The sequence below is a fragment of the Aethina tumida genome, chromosome 3 (assembly GCF_024364675.1).
Source record: "Aethina tumida isolate Nest 87 chromosome 3, icAetTumi1.1, whole genome shotgun sequence".
Classification (NCBI taxonomy): Eukaryota; Metazoa; Arthropoda; class Insecta; order Coleoptera; family Nitidulidae; genus Aethina; species Aethina tumida.
This window is the reverse complement of record NC_065437.1, coordinates 27,507,542-27,525,133: the sequence shown is the minus strand read 5'-3', so window position 1 is coordinate 27,525,133 and position 17,592 is coordinate 27,507,542. Positions and strand designations below refer to the sequence as shown.

At 28.2% G+C, this 17,592-nt stretch overlaps 2 protein-coding genes across 5 annotated transcripts in view; one reads left to right on the top strand and one right to left on the bottom strand.

Annotated features, from left to right (window-relative positions):
* The window catches only part of LOC109596507 (zinc finger protein 345), a 112,720-nt gene extending 99,230 nt beyond the window's left edge, over positions 1-13,490 (top strand). For all 4 annotated transcript variants that reach the window (XM_049965228.1, XM_049965226.1, XM_049965227.1 and 1 more), the window contains 4 exons: positions 1,273-1,525; positions 1,582-1,977; positions 6,219-6,560; positions 9,713-13,490. In XM_049965228.1, the coding sequence (XP_049821185.1) occupies positions 1,273-1,525; positions 1,582-1,977; positions 6,219-6,560; positions 9,713-9,810 (1,089 nt within the window). In that variant the 3' untranslated portion in view covers positions 9,811-13,490. The remainder of the gene's footprint in view (positions 1-1,272; positions 1,526-1,581; positions 1,978-6,218; positions 6,561-9,712) is intronic.
* Positions 13,491-16,325: 2,835 nt separating this feature from the next.
* LOC109596502 (uncharacterized) lies at positions 16,326-17,592 on the bottom strand. The gene is made up of 2 exons (XM_020012053.2): positions 16,839-17,592; positions 16,326-16,786 (listed from the first exon to the last, which is right to left on the bottom strand). Exons 1-2 carry the CDS (start codon positions 17,583-17,585, stop codon positions 16,355-16,357), a joined length of 1,179 nt encoding a protein of 392 aa, XP_019867612.2. The 5' UTR covers positions 17,586-17,592; the 3' UTR covers positions 16,326-16,354.

Sequence of the window (17,592 nt, the reverse complement as noted above, 5' to 3'; positions counted from 1 at the left end):
AATATTCGGCTGGCAAAAAATAGAGCAACTTTTTACTAAATGACACTAATCTCTACAAAATCCACAGTAATTTTAGTTTTACAGTATATACCAGCGGTGGCCAACCTCCTTGATAGTACAAGCCATTTTTCAAAATTTAAAATGTTTCACGTTCCGCAATTAAATACATATTTAAAAATATATGCAAAAGGGGTATTATAGATTTATTCTACTTCTCTTGATAATTCTGGTATGAAAAGGGAACTCGGGTACATTTATCGAGAGCCACAAATAATCCTTCAAAGAGCAGCATGTGGCTCGTTAGCTGCAGGTTAGCCACCCTCGGTATATATCAAAGAGTTAATATAATGCCTCGTGGAAAGAAATTATTTTCTTTCAATCCGATGAGAGAAAATTCAATATCGCTCAATTATAACGCGTATTTTACTACAATTTTCAAAATTTGTTAATGTGGAAGGAAAAAATAAAAATGATCAGAAAAAGCCAATGGGTTTCAGGATAAACAAAATTTATCCCACTTCCAAAACAGGTCTATTTAGAATTAATATTTCTTCGAGAACCGTAAGAGGTAGATTACTATAAGGGGGTCTTCATGCGATAAGGCCAACTAAAAAACCATTACTATCAGAGAAGAACAGAGGAGCCAGAGTTGAGTTTACCAGTCCCTTTTACACTGGACTTTAAATGATTGAAAACGAGCGATCTGGAGTGATGAAATCAAGTTTAATCTGGTTAGCAGTGATGGAATTTTATACGTAAGTCGACCATGAAAAGTTTAACAAAATTTACCATACTCACTGATAAAGACGGCGGCGCATCGGTAATGTTATGGGGCTGCTTTTCGTGTTTTGGAATGGATCCGCTCCTTTGAATAGAGGGTCATCAGTAAAACCAAATTCTTTATTTTTTTTGTTTAATTCTGTAATTATTAAATTTATAGAATTATACATTATACATTTTTTGAACATAATAACCAGGACAGAAGTTCCTCTACTTTCTTCCGGTATTGTATGTACTATCTACCAAAAGACTAAACAAAAGATTAAACGTTGAAATCGAAAATTATTTTTTCCGGTACCTAATAGTATTATTGCTTATTTCACTGTTGTTTAATGATTTCAATTTTATTAGCAAATATTATTTCCGTCATGTAAATTACTAAAAAGAAATATTTGTCATGAAATTTAATCAACTTTTTAAACTAACACAAATTTAATGTTTAAACGTACAAAAGTTTACTATTCTCACCAGAAAAAATACGATTATTTCCAGAACGTCTTGGAGAGCGACCGATGTATAGGATCGCCGGTGCTAGACCGTCCGTCGTCCACCCAGAGCAGCCGTTCGTCGACGCCGTTCGCGCTGCCATTCCCCACGTTGCCCACGTCCCTTCTCGAAGTAGGCCTCATGCATCCGGCCCTCCTGGCCGCCGACGAAATGTTCCGCTGCTCCTCTTGCATGGCCGCCTTTCCCTCTCTATGGCTCCTCGAACAGCACACTGCCTTACAACACATCGGCTCCATAGGTACAGGTATAGTCAGGCTGCAGATATCCTTTTTTATACAATGAACTTTTATCCAGGATCCATAGACAAACCGTTCGTTTGCGAACAATGTGGCCAGAGTTACCGCTACAGATCCGCCTACGTGAAGCACAGAGAGCAGAACCACCGTGCCCGTCTACCGGCCGACAAACTATTTTCCTGCGACGTCTGCGGCATGCAGTTCCGGTACCTAAAGTCGTTCAAGAAGCACCGGCTCAATCACGCATTGGAGAAGTTGCACGGCAAGAGCAGCGATTCTTCTACCAGGGAACCTAGGGAGCCGAAAGAGCGTGAGGGTGGTGTTTACAGCGAGACGACCAAGCAGACTAACATGGAGAGCAGCGACCAGGTTTCCAGCTCCAATGAGACGCTGACTGTTGAGGAGGACACGGGGACGATTGTCGTCAAAAAAGAGAACATCACCGAAGAGGCCGGTGAGTAGTTTTACTTTATCTTAAGAATATATTTAAAGTTAAATTTGAATTTGAATTAAAATTTTATGTGTTTGTAATAATGGCCAACGCACTATATAACTAAAATATGTTATTTTATGTATATTCACTTCCTAACACCTGGATCTATTCGTAAGCAATAAAATGCATCCAAAGGAAAAATTTCAAGATTAATTAAAACTTTTAATGTCGTTTTTATTGCCTCTACTAGCTATAATAATTTCCTGTACATCGTTCACTTACAAACGCATTAACTGTTTTACCTTAATATGCTTAATAACAAAATTCCAATCGTATCCCGTATCTAAATCAAAGATCTTATTTTAAAAGCGAAAACTCAAACAAAAAACGTAAGATGCAATCATTTACCCGTACAATTTACTGTACACTATAACAGTAATCTCAAATAATACCCACGTGCACTTTTTATCCATGTTCTAAAACAGGGGGTAAAAATTACGGCACGCAATTGTGCTATAAATAAGTTGAAAGTGCATGGCAAAAATAAGTAAATTACGATGCATTCAAATTTCCTAAATTTCCCTGTCAGCTGGGATTGTTTATGGGTAATTTGAATGCATATTTTGAGACTAAAATAAAAATATTATATAATACATTTGATTAAAATAAATGAAGTAGCATTTTACTCTTTCATTTATTTTTTAATCAATTTCAAAAATATAGATAATAATTTAGAAACATTTAATTAATATTATCAATTTAACTTATGCATTTCAAGAGCTTAGAAAATGGAGAGAATATTATAATTTTGAGCTTTATTTGTAAATTTTAACTAAAAGAATAAAATTTTTGCCTGTTATAGTAAAGTGGTCTTTTACGTAAGCTTTAAAAATATAAAATAGAACAATATAAAGTCTACACTTATTTATTGTCATTATTAATTTAAGAATTAATATATTTAATATACAGAATTATTTTAGCCAGAAACTTTCATTTATTTCGAATAATAAGCATTTTATGAAGAAACAACAGTCATTTGATACGCAAATTAATAAGTAGATTGAAGTTGGGATTTGACTACCAACTTTGATTTTAAGATGATAGGGTAAGAATGAGGAAGTTGTACAAATTTAAATATTAATGTATTTCCCTCTCGAGATGATTAAATTTTGAAAATGAGAATTTTTTTCCTCGAATGTTTATGACACGAAATTAATATAAATTAAACTAGAAATAATGAAATTGTAATGATAATTTCATAATTTCTAGTTTTAATTGGTATTTGAATGAAATTTAGTTTATACGTACTGTTACTGACGTATCCATAATATGGGTCAAGCCAATTTTATTTTTATATTGTCAACTGAGTAAATACGTAGTTGTGCGTGGCAAATGTTCACATTTATTTGAAAACTCAATCGATCGATGCATCCACGGCAAACAACAAACAATGCAAATAGCAGGTAATTGTGAAAAACAAACATGGTGTGTAATTATCTTGTAAAAATAACGAACAAATTATCCCGCCCATTTAATTTATGCCCTCGTTGTGATTTGCTGTAAATAATCACGTGAAAGCAAAAGTAGTGCTTAATATCATTGCGAGCTTACATAAATTAAATAATTATTTATGTGGCAATTACACTGGTTTTATATCGCAAAAAGTCAGACAGTAAAACAGCAATAAAAGCGGCGATGCAGGCAGGAGGCAAGCTTTTATGATGGATCGAGGAGTCATATGCATGGCAGTGTTATTGTAGAAATGCTAAGTGGCTTATTAATTTCTTCCTGCATGCGTTCAACTTCGTAATCGCCTTCGTATATCGTAAATCGTCTTAGGAAGACTTTGAAACTATTTCCCGCTGTCTCCACTACAGTCCGCGTTTATTATTCACACCGCAATGTCGAGTAACTGGATAATGCAGCGATTATTGAATTTTCCTTTCAACGTTTTGTTCAGGCTGATATTGGGTAATTGACATTGAATTATCGGGATTCAAACGGATAAGTGTCCGCGGATGGCCTATTTAATAGGATCAATTAATTTATTTATACTGGCTACCGGAAAAAATAATTTACGTTTTTGGTTCATGATTATTTGAATGAATTTTTATATTTGAAAGCTTTTTTATGTAATGACTCATTAAAAAAAGGCTTCATGAAATGAGTTTCATCAAAAAGTTTAACAAATCGATTCCCCATGAATTAATCATTATATTAAGAGTTTGACAATTGCCAATTAGTTCATTGCAAATAATCTTTTTATTTATTCTGTGCTATTTGTTGATTACGACAATTCTTGTCAATCTGGACAAGGGATTGAAACAGGATAAATTTAAAAGTAGTATTAATTCAAGAAAGATTTGAAGTTTATGAAAAGTCAAATATGAGTTTTTTAGTCTATATAATATATAATTATTACCAAATCACAATTGATGTTGATCTTCTCAAATCCAAAAACTAAAATTAAATGAAATTTATTTTTTAATTTATATTATTATATTTGCAAAATTAAATAAATAATTTTGATTTTTTATTTATAGACTAAAATAAAAGTACTAAGTACTAAATATTTAATTATCTAAAAATTAATACTAATTTAGTAGAAAATAATTTAAAATAAAAAATATTAATTTCACTGCTAAAAAATTCCTTAATTTTTTATCACTTATAATGTTTGTGTAAACTTATATTTATAAAATTAAATAAATAATTCTGATTTTTTTTCTTTAAAGATTTGACAATAAAATATAACTAAATATATTGGTTTAAATATTTAATTATCTAAAAATTAATACTAATATAGTGGAAAATAATTTAAAATAAAAAATATTAATTTCAGTGCTAAGAAATTCTTTATTTTTTATCACTAATAATGTTTTGTGGATACTTATGTTTATAAAATTAAATAAATAATTCTGATTTCTCTTTATTTAAAGACTTTACAATAATATAAAAGTAAACATAATAATTTAGTGAAAAAAAAATAAAATAAAAAATATTAATTTCACTGTTAAAAAATTCCTTAATTTTTTATCACTAATAATGGTTGTGTAAACTTAAATTTAGAAAATTAAATAAATAATTCTGATTTTTTTGTTTATAGAATTTATAATAAAACAAAAATAAACATATTGGAATAAATATTTAATTATTTAAAAATTAATTCTAATTTTGTAGAAAAGAATTTAAAATAAAAAATATTCAGTGCTAAGAAATTCTTTAATTTTTGATTACTAATAATGTTTGTATATACTTAGATTACAAAATTACTCATTTTAATAGTATAAAAATACAGCCGAACTTCGATCATTCGAATTTTTGATAATTCAAAGCAATTATGAAATTTTTAACTCGAGCTTCCATTTTTCGAATATCTAGATAACTCTAATTATATATTTGGTACAACCTTCGATAAGTCAAATTTTTCCTGTCTCAGATAAACTTTTTTCCATTTCGAAGACACTTTTCTTATGCCCCAACCGCATTCCCTGTCGACAACAATTCTAAGACCAATTACCGATTGATTAGAATAATGTGAGAAATTTTTATAATTATTTCATGGTGTTTATATGATTCTTAAATTATAAATGGTGGTACATTTTAATAAGGGTTTTTCCAATTAAATGCCTTAAAGACAACCCCAACTTTTTTGCAAATAAACACTTTACATAATATAATAATTAATAATAATATTGCTTGTCTTATGTATTACATGTTATTTTTGATAAGTGTGTTAGCAGTATCTTTTGTAATATGTAGCTTAAATTATACTTACATTTCAAACACACATTTATATATCTATATGTGTATTTTATTTGATAACTCGTCTTGATAACTTGAATTTTATGTCAAATTAAGATTTGAGTTATTGAAGTTCGACAGTATTTATTTTCTTACTAAATATCAAATCATAAGTATTTGCGTATTAAAATGTAATTTGTTAAGGATTATGTGGCAATCAAATAAACATCCTGCCCAAATTTTATTTCATTTTTCATTTACTTTCTAATAAAAACTATATACGTATATAGGTGAATGTTAAGTTATTACATATACTTTTTTTATAAAAGAAAATTAGTTTTAAACACCTTAAATTATATTTTAAAGTGCACAAACTACTTATATTTTATGTATAAAATTAAAACTTACAAAATACATTAATTTTTAAAGTTTAAATCATAAAGTAATTTTCTTTAAACACGTAACATGTAAAGATTGCTTGTTGAACATATAAAATTCAAGTCCGGAAATTATTTCAGCTGAAGGCACCTCGTCGGACGCGGAACGCACAGAGGCTGAGCAGGACGACACCATCGATTCGATGGCGGCATTCCCGTTCGCGGCTTCGAACGCAGCCACTGCTGATCTGCTTCGGACCGCACACGAATCTTCGATCATCAACTTCTTGCGTGCCGACTCGGCCGAACGGCAACGCGAACGTCGTTTCGCCTGTCCATTTTGCGGCAAATGCGTGAGGTCCAAGGAGAATTTGAAGCTGCACGTCAGAAAGCACACCGGCGAAAGACCGTTCGTCTGTCTGTTTTGTGGACGAGCGTTCGGGGGGAAGAGCGATCTTACTCGTCATCTACGCATTCACACAGGTCAGTTGTTAATGAAACTTTCATACGACTAATGATATTTCGAACTATCTGATTGTCAAACGTGAATATATAATAATATATAATTGGTAATTTAGTCATTTTATAAGTACCCATTTTCATAAACGTCTTCAATAAGAGCTTTTACTCTCTCCTTGAAAATTTCACAGTTGCTTCCTTTAAGTTTAAGTGCTGCCATATCCTTAAACATATCCACATTGGATAAATCACCATTGTCAAGTAACTTTATTTTATGTACCAGTATAGCAAGTTGGATACCAAATTTACTATACTTTTTCCAATCTTCCTTTAATACTTCAAAAGGTAAAAGTTTAGAAGGATTGCTTCCTAACGATTTAACTGTAACACTTAAACTATTGTAGTATATTTTTAAATATTCATCCAGTTTTTTTATATTCTCTATGTTGGCTCCAGAATAAAAGAAATACGATAAGTCATACACTGGAGTACCGTCCGTTATCATTTGAAAATCGATTAATTTCATGCTGTCCAATTTGGAGTCCTGCAAATTTTAAACTGCTAGTTTTTACTTTCTGAATGTGGAAAATGACATTTACCTTATATCGAAACATCATATTGTTACTCCGACAATCCCCGTGATTTAGAATTGAATGCTTTCCTTGATACACCATACTCGTCCAAAACTCCTCATTTTTTTCTGATAAATAATGTCGACAGTTTTCCTTGATTTCTCTATGCACAAATTCAAAAGCATGAATAATGGCACTGTGTAATACGATATTAAAACTACTCCTTTCCTCCATAGATAACCAAAAGTGTGATATTTTGTTCATTATTTCACAGTATTTCTCTGGATGTTGATCTTTAAAGCTGAATGCTAAGCCATGAAATTTTCCGTATGTTATAAAAATAAGAGTGAGATGTTCTTTGTCCAGTAATAATGATTTCTCCATCATCTGGTAACCTGAAGTGTTGAGATTTTCCAGAAGTAAAATTTCATCGGTTTTCTTTTTACTGCAAGCATACATCCTGGGAATGAAATCAAACTGGTCGTTCACTTTTTTTCTATCTTTGAACGCATTTAATTCTGGAAATAGTGTATCATAAAAGTAAATTTCATTTTGGTATGCCACAGGTATATTGATCTCTAATCTTCTGTCTTTATTCTTGAACGCTTTCTTCGCTGCCAATCGTAGAACTTCTTTGTTTTTCGGGTTCCTTATAGACACCAAGAAGAACTCACTTAGAAATCCGTTGGCATCCTCATTGTCCAAATCACTTAGCAATTCGAAATTTGTCCAATTTACTGTTTTAGATACTTCGGATAGCAAACTAAATATTACCTCGGTCATCTTTGAGTTGTCAGACTATTTGTTCTCTTTGTAGGGCTAGTTGTATACTTACTAAACACGATCGACGCTGTCGGTACTTCAAATATCATGTTCAAGGCTGTAATTATATTGTAATTGCAAATGTATAACTTTGATTGGTTTAGCAATACATCAATATATCATTAGGTCGTCTGCAAGGAAATTCCCAAATATGGTCAGGGTAATTTGATTGTTATTAAATTAATTTTATAATTGTTGTTTAGTTGTACTACTAGTTTCAATACAACATTATCGGATATTCAAACACTGAGTAATTATCCATATGAACTTATACCAGGTGTGCAAGTTTAAAATGTTGTTTTTTTGTCAAGAGATGGTGCATAAAACCTATTAATGTATATGTCGAATCTAAAGAGCTGTTTTGCTGTTGTTCTAAGACTCAGTATAATACATATTTTTAGTATGTCAAATTTTGAATCAAATAAACAGTATTTGTGAATCAAAAAATCAAAAGAAAAAGACATCGAAGACAGCAATCTTGCTCCAACCGTCAAGTGATGATTTTAGTGTTATAGATAGAGAAGTGACAATGCATGGGATATATTTTGAAAATCTTAAACTCAAAAAGACATGGGTAACGTCAAGACAGCCATCAATATCGAGTGCAAGACTGGATCACAATGGAAACAAGACGATGTTGTGCGTATAGTGGGATCTACGACTACATCCACTTCTGACAAGAAATGATCATTTTAAACCACGCATTGATTGAAAACTCTTCTCAATAACAACGATGTCTTCGCTTGATTTCTACTCCAGCTGCATTGTTCACAGACCAAATACGGGTTGAGCAACACTTCAAGTCCTTCGAGGAGGCACCAAAATGGCTCGATGAATGAATGTCAATGAGAAATAAATTACATACGAATATATACAATTGACAAAATGTATAAAAAACAAACAAACAACAAACAATAATTTTTAAAAATTTAAAATATAATAAATTTAAATTTTAAAATTCACAATTTCAAAATTTAAAATTCAATAAATTTAAAATTTAAAATTTAATAAATATAAACTTTAAAATTTAAAATTTCAAATTTAATAAATTAAAATTTTTAAATTTAAAATTTCATTTATTTAAATTTTAAAATATAAAAATTTAAATTTTAAAAAATTAAAATTTAAAAAATAATAAAAATAAATTTTAAAATACAAAATTCAAAGTATAAAATTTCAAAACTTGAAATTTCATAAATTTAAATTTTAAAATATAAAATTTCAAAATTTAAAATTTAATAAATTCAAAAAATTTTAAAATTTGGAATATCAAAATTTAAAATTTCATTAATTATATTTCAAAATTTAAAATTTTATAAATTGTAATTTTAAAATTTAATAAATATAAATTTTGAAATTTAAAATTTAAAAATTTAAAATATAAACATTTAAAATTTAATAAAAATAAATTTAAAAATTAATAAAAATAAATTTTAGAACACAAAATTTCAAATTTTAAATTTCAAAACTTGAAATTTCATAAATTTAAATTTTAAAATGTAACATTTCAAAATTTAAAATTTAAAATTTAGTATATCAAAATTTTAAATTTCATTAATTTATATTTCAAAATTTAAAGTTTTAATTTTAAAATTTAAAATTTCAAAACTTAAAATTTAATACATTTTAAATTTTAAAATATAAAATAATTTAAAATTTAATAAATATAACATTTAAAATTTAATAAATATACATATTTTTCATGAAAAAAACATTTTAAATTTGCACACCTGGTTACGGAAACACGTATGACGTATAATATAAAATTTGTTTATATTTTAGGCGAACGCCCTTACCACTGTGATATGTGCGGCAAGTGCTTCGCCAGGGCAGATTATCTTTCCAAACACCTGACGACCCACATCAACACACCCCGCTGATATTGTCTCCACTGAGCGGAAGCCCAAGAAGAACCGCACGGATCCAATCCGTAGCCGTTGCTCTACACATTGTTGAAGTTGTTGCGCTATTAAAATTTACCCGTCAATGTTGTTCAAAGAATACATTCCACATATACACGACGAGTTTTAAGGCGATGTTGACGGGTTTCGGGTTATGATTACTTGCAAAATTATTATTTCATTTAAATATTAAGGCTTCAGATTTATTTCCTACAGGAACCGTCAACTGCCCTGTACAAAACGATATGATCATTCCTTTTTTTACTTTATTTTAAAAACATACGACGTATTTGAATATATAATAATTACTTAGTATATTTAAGTAATCTGGGAAAAATTGAACATAAACCAATTGTTTGAAATGTTTTCTATGATTAATTTAGTAGTTATTATTACAAAGTAAAATTATCTTAGTAGTAGTAGTAGTTGACGGTTCCACGGAATGCAATTCGTAAAAATGTAAAGTTACATAATGGGGAAAAAGGAATTATTTCAGTACCGTCCTTATAATCAGCCTAAAAGACGCATCGATTTAATGTTTATTTGGCTGTGATAAACTTTAGGTTCTTGTGATATACAGTGTGTAATTTTTTATTTACTTTTTTAACGCAGAAAATATAGATAATAGTGAGTTGTTACCAAAATATAAAATAGCAATAAAAAGGGTTATCCATGAAGAAGGCAAATATGTACATGTTAATTGTTGGATAAATTTATTATGTTACAGAATTGATTTTTATTCATTGGGGATACATTAAACCGAATTCCTTGCAAAATAGTAGATACAGGAGACTTTCAGTTACACGAAAACTCGTTTATTTTAAAGCCGCCACTGCCGAATAAGCCTTTCGTAAAAAAAATCAATTCTTTAACGCCTGTAAAATGGATAATCTTCAAAGTACTCAAACATAGTGGCATTGACACAGTTCCTCTAGTCAGTTGCAGAAATTGTTTAAAAGAAGTTAAGCCGCCCCTTGAACAAAACGGCAATTAATTATAAAATGGGCCAGACATTTACAAAAATAAAAATAATGAACCCCTCGTCCCCATAAACCATCCCATTTCCTTCTCTCCGCACATCGAAATATTACTTACTTATAGCTATTTATTAATATATTAATAATATATTATATATAATATTGTCTTGTGCCAAATCGATGTACCTCAAATATAAAATACATAAGTGTGTAAATAGATGGTGTTAAAAAGGTCCAGTTATGATTATTATATACACAATGTAACAGGTGGGTATTTACATAAAATGGAGGAATACGAATTCAACACAAAGATAAAGAAATCACTCACTAGGATTTTATAATCATATTAAATATAGAGGGAACGACAGTTAAACTTGTAGTGTTCTCTGTGATTATTGTGTGTACTTATATTAAATTTTATATATTTGCAGCGCACTAAAAATAATATGTATATGTAAAATCCTGGTGGTCAGTTCAAAGAACCTTCCTGATGCGTCAAACTGTTGTAAATAAGACCACCTATTAACAGATTTTTTAAATAGTCTATTTATTCCTTTATTACTTACATGTACAAATACAAATAAATATAATATATATTTTATATCATATACAAACAACTATAGTGCTATTATTTTAACAGTCACTTGATACTAACAATAAACCGATTAATCTTGATTGGACCTTAGCTCTACGTGTCTAGTTGTAAATTAAATGTTTAACATCGAATTCCAGTCCACGAAACAGATAATTATGTATTTTTTATATATATACAACTTAACGTCCACATTACGCATTGCTGTCTGCAGATGATTTTTTTGTAACACAATTGGAAATTATAATACGTGGAGAAGTCGTAGAAATCATTACGTGTATTTTCCAATAAGGGCAATAAAAATGATTTATACTGTTAGAAATAAATCAATTATAAATTGATTTGTTAAAATTTTATAATTATTATTAATTATTTTTACTAATACATAACCAAAGGTACATTATTAAAAAATAATGAACATAGTTAATATAATTGCGAACTATTTCACGTACTCTAATATCCAACAAACTGATACATGATGCATTGCTCGCTCAATACAATCACAAACTTGTACCTCGAATCGCTTATCTCAACCATGATGTTAAACATTTACTGTAATTTTATTGATATTCATATACATAATATACATAAGTATATATATTTTTAAAAATCCGATTTGAGATGCTTTAGGACAACTTTTAAACAAACAATGACTATGAAAAAATTATTTATATCTGTAATCACTGTGCCTTTAATATTATTTGATTATGGCGAATTTACATTAATCAGTCCAGTGCAATAGAACTAGTAATTCTCTTAAATATTTTTCAAAACGTTTATTTAGTTTGATTTAATTACTGCAGACAAATTATGAATGCTTGAAAGCAATAACACATAATTTTGATCACTGCTGAAAAAATGTTGTTCGCCATCAAGCAATACTAAACATTGTCCTAAAGCAAATGTAGTCCTTCCACTAAATACCGAAAAGTTGGAGTCGGGGATTGGAAATTGCAACGAAGAGTAAGAACGAGTGAAAAGAAATGTAAATAAGATATTAAAAAAAATAAATGTTCCTAATACGTGTGAATAGTTTTAAGGGTATTTTTATTGTCGATTTGTAAATAGTTCTCACGATACATTCACATGGTGATGTTTGATTTTAGACGAGAGTCGAAAAATTTTATTAAGAAATGTATGAATACCATAACATAGGAGGGGCATAGACTTAAATCTATAAATAAAAAATGGTAGATGTCGTTTTCTTGGTGTTATATAATATTTATATGCTAATTATGTATCTTAGTACGCAACAAAATTATTTATTTGTTCTCCTCCGGCACTATCTTAACTAAATTCTTGTCAAAATCAATGCAATAAGTTTTATTTATGACTTTTCCAAACATATTATATAAATTATTATTTTAAATTAAAAATATGTTTACATAATTAAATTTATTGACAAAAATTTTAAATTTAATTGAATGTTGACATTTAAAAATCTAAAAATTGTATTGTAAATTAGTGTAATTATATTAGCATATTATAATAATTTATTATAATAAATAATTAGTGTTTATAATTTATTTTTAAGCTAACTCTTATTGCATTGAAATGATGCTAAACGACAGAGCCAGTTTAATTTTGTATAAAGCAGACAATAAGTAAATTATTCACTAACAATAAATGTGTACAATTTAAGTTTCCTTATTCCATCCATTTATATACATTATATTTATCTAACTAAAAAACTACATTGAATTAGACACTACTTTATTTCCTTTATTTAGAATCAAAATTATACTATTCTAATACACTAAAATGTGAGAATTTCCAATTGATTGGTTAATTGAATAATTAAATCGGAATGAAGTTGCTCAGATAACTAAGAAAAATATTAAAATGGTGCTGCAAATGTGAAAGAAAATGTGATATAGAAATGTTGATTTGTAGGATTTTAGATATTCATAATAGTAATACAGAATAAGATTATTAATATTTTTAAATCTCTGTGTAATGTGTTCTTACTATCAATATTGTAGTAAGTTTATATAAATGTATTGATATTTTGATGTTGAATTAAAAACGAAATTGTACTATACACATGAACATGTGTAAAATTACATCAAATACATATATTCACATTGTCACATATTATTTATTTAACTACCTAACCAATTCCCCATCCACGCAAGGATTAAGATTTGAAATAATATTATAGAGAAGAGAGTAAATATTAAGTATTAAACTTTATTTTTATTTTAAGAAGCTAATACTAAATTTTCTAATAATACATATCCAGTCATTATTGTCTAAATAATTTTAAATAGAATTTCTATAAAATAAATATATAGTTATTGAATATTTCCACAAATAACAAAGCTAATCTTTAATAAAAATGTATTCCCGTTCTACAAGTACCCATTCTTATAAGAATCTTCAATAAGAGGTTTAACTCTTTCTCGATATATTTCATATCTCGGACCAGTAAAGTTGATGGCAGCAACTTCCTTCCACATTTTATCATCACTGCCGACTTTTGACATGTCACTCTTGTCAAATAATTTCATTTTATGCACCATTATACCTAACTGAATACCAAATTTAGAATATTTTTTCCAATCTTCCTTCAATGCTTCATAAGGAAAAAGCTTCTCGGGATCACTTCCTAATGATTTAACTGTGTCACTAAACGATTCATAATAAATTTTTAAATATTTGTCTAAATTTCTAATGTCTTCTATACTGGCACTAGTGTAGAGCATGTATGACAAATCATACACTGGTGAACTGTCTGTTATCATTTGGAAGTCGATGACTTATACTCTCTATTTTATTTTCCTTAAAAATGAACTATTATAAAATTGTAACATTTGGAAATTAAAACAACTTACCTTGTATTTAAACATCACATTATTGCTCCAACAATCTCCATGATTTAGAACTGTGTATTTCCCTTTATACTCCATACTCTTCCAAAACATATCATTTGTTTCAGATAAATAATAATAACAATTTTTTTTAATATCTTCTTCTACAAATTCGAAAGCAGAAACCATTGCATTTTGCATCATAGTACTAAGTCCAGTTTTATCCTCAGTAGTTAAAAAGAAATGTGGAACTTTTTCCATTATTTTGCAATACTCTTCTGGATATCGGTCTTTGAAACTAATTGATAATCCATGTAATTTTCCATAAGTCACAAAAACATACGTTGTTCCTCGTCAAATACTAATGATGTGTCCATCATTTTGTATCCTGATATATTCAGATTTTCTAGTAACAAAATTTCATTACCGATAGTTTTATTGCGAGCAAACATTCTAGGGATAAAGTCAAACTGTTCAGTTACATTCTTCCTGTCTTTAAACTCTTTTAATGCGGGGAATACGGTGTCATAAAAGTAAATATGTCTTTGCTGATAGGGTTTTTAATTGATATTAAGAAAAAATCACTCAGAAATCCAACCATTTCACCACTGATCGAATTACTCATTATTTCAAAATCTACCCACATGAGTTGTTTTGATACTTCGTATAAGAGATCTGTTAATATTTGACTCATGTTTATTCAAATATTAACCATAAACTAATTGAATTTTTCTGAAGTGACTATTTATATACGAAATAGTGATAAGTGCATATCTTTATGACTATTTTCAATAGTAATTTCAAGGATGTAATTATTAATAAATAAATAAATTATTGCTTTAGCATCTTTTATTTTTGTTGTTTTTAAATAAAACTACAATTAATATAAAATATATTAATTTAAATATTTATTATTAACTATTATTTATCAACATTAGATATGAATAATTTACTAATCGTCAATAAGTTACGATATAATTATAGAATTTGTAAACAATATATATATATATATATATATATATATATATATATATATATATATATATATATATATTGTACAAATTTAAGTCATAGTGTGAAATATATTATATAATAATTGTGACAAACAGTCAATAATCCTTAATTTTATTCGTTAACTATAGTGTATTCATATAAAATACGGAATGAAGTAAACAATAGTCATGGGGCTATTCACACACAGTACACGTGTTCATCGATAGGGCCGTTTTTAAAACTAAAGATAAATATTAAAAAATATTCTTTTGAATTCAATAATATAGCATGATTAGCATTATTTATCTTAATTTTAAATGTTTAATAATAATAATATTAATAAACATATTTGTATTAATCATATATGTTAAAAGCTATTCAAATTATAAAAATAAGATTTATTTGCTAACGAATCTCTCATCTGTTTTCATTTTAGTGCAGACGCACATCTCAGGAATTAAATTAAACCGATTAGTTAGTGACAATGTTTTGAATAATTGTTTTTTCTTATTTGATTTGTTTTTATCATTATGTGCACCTTATATATTACAATCAAATTTTATAATTATAATCTTGTGTTGATATTGTATGTATGTTTTCAATACGCAAAATACAATAATAGTTACTAAAATATAAAAAATAATGGAGAAGTTTGAATATTAATTTTTATTACTTGGTGCTATGTCAATCGAATTGTTTTCTAAACAGAAGGTACAGAAAATATTCAGCTCCATTAAATCAATAAATGATTATATATTTGTTCGTTCTTTTATTAACTTTTAATATTTATTCTCAATAATGTGAGAATTTTTTTGGTTACATCTTATAATGACGTAAATATGAATAAAATATCAATTTCCGTTTTATTATTATATTTTTAAATTACAATCAATATAATATTCCTACATTATTTTCACTTTGCCTCAACAACGTATAAAATTTGTTGTCTATTACCCTCTGGTTTAATTATATATGATAAATGTGTTGCCTATTGCTGAAATATTGTTATTGGTGACTAATATATTTCTAAATAATAAATTGTCTAATTGTAATTCGAATTTCTCTAAAATAAATTTATAGCAATTAAATATATTTTTTTATTACACAAAAACAAAATTAATATACACATTTTTAGTAAATATGTATTCGTCCTACAAGTATCCATTCTTGTAGGAATCCTCAATAAGAGGTTTAACTCTTTCTTTAAATATTTCACGATTCTTTCCAATTAATTTGATGGCAGCAACTTCCTTCCATATTTCATCATCACTGCCAACTTTCATCATGTCTTTCTTTTCCATTAATTTCATTTTATGTCCCATTATACTTAGCTGAATACCAAATTTTGAATATTTTTTCCAATCTTCCTTCAATACTTCATAAGAAAGCAGTTTTTCGGGATCACTTCCTAGTGATTTAACAGTGTTAGTAAAACTATTATAATATATTTTTAAATATTTCTCTAAATTTCTGATGTCTTCGATGCTGCTACTGGTATAGAGCATGCATGATAAATCATATACTGGTGAACAATCTGTTATCATTTGAAAGTCTATGAGTTTCATACTTTCCAATTTTTTGTCCTTCAAAATCAAAATGAAAAATAAAATAAATTTGGTAATTAATATAACTTACTTTGTATCTAAACATCACATTATTGCTCCAACAATCTCCATGATTTAAAACCGTATGTTTACCTTTATACTCCATACTCGTCCAAAACATTTCATTTGATTCAGATATGTAGTGATGACAATTTGTTTTTATGTCTTCATCTACAAATTCAAACGCAGCTATTATAGCACTTTGCATTACACCACTAATGCCATTTTTGTCCTCCATAGTTGAAAAGAAGTGTGGAACTTTTTCCATTATTTTGAAATATTCTTCTGGATGTTGATCTTTGAAGCTAATTGATAATCCATGGAACTTTCCATAAGTCATAAAAACATAACTGAGTTGTTCCTCGTCGAACAATAACGACGTATCAATCATTTGGTATCCTAATATATTCAGATTTTCTAGAATTAAAATCTCCTCACGAATTAATTTACTGCATGCATACATTCTTGGTATGAAGTCAAACTGGTGAGTTACGTTTTTTCTATCTGTAAATGTTTTCAGTGTCGGAAATACTGTATCATAAAAATAAATTTCATTATGATATGCTACTGACAGGTTCGTTTCCACTCTTCTGCCTTCATTTTTTAAGGCTTTCTTTACTGCTAAATGTAAAACATCTTTGGTTGTCGGATTTCTAATTGACACTAAAAAGAAGTCACTCAAAAATCCAATCACTTCACCGCTGTTCGAATCATTCAAAATTTCAAAATCTGTCCATTCTACTTGTTTTGATACTTCGAATAATAGGTTTGTTAGCATTTGATTC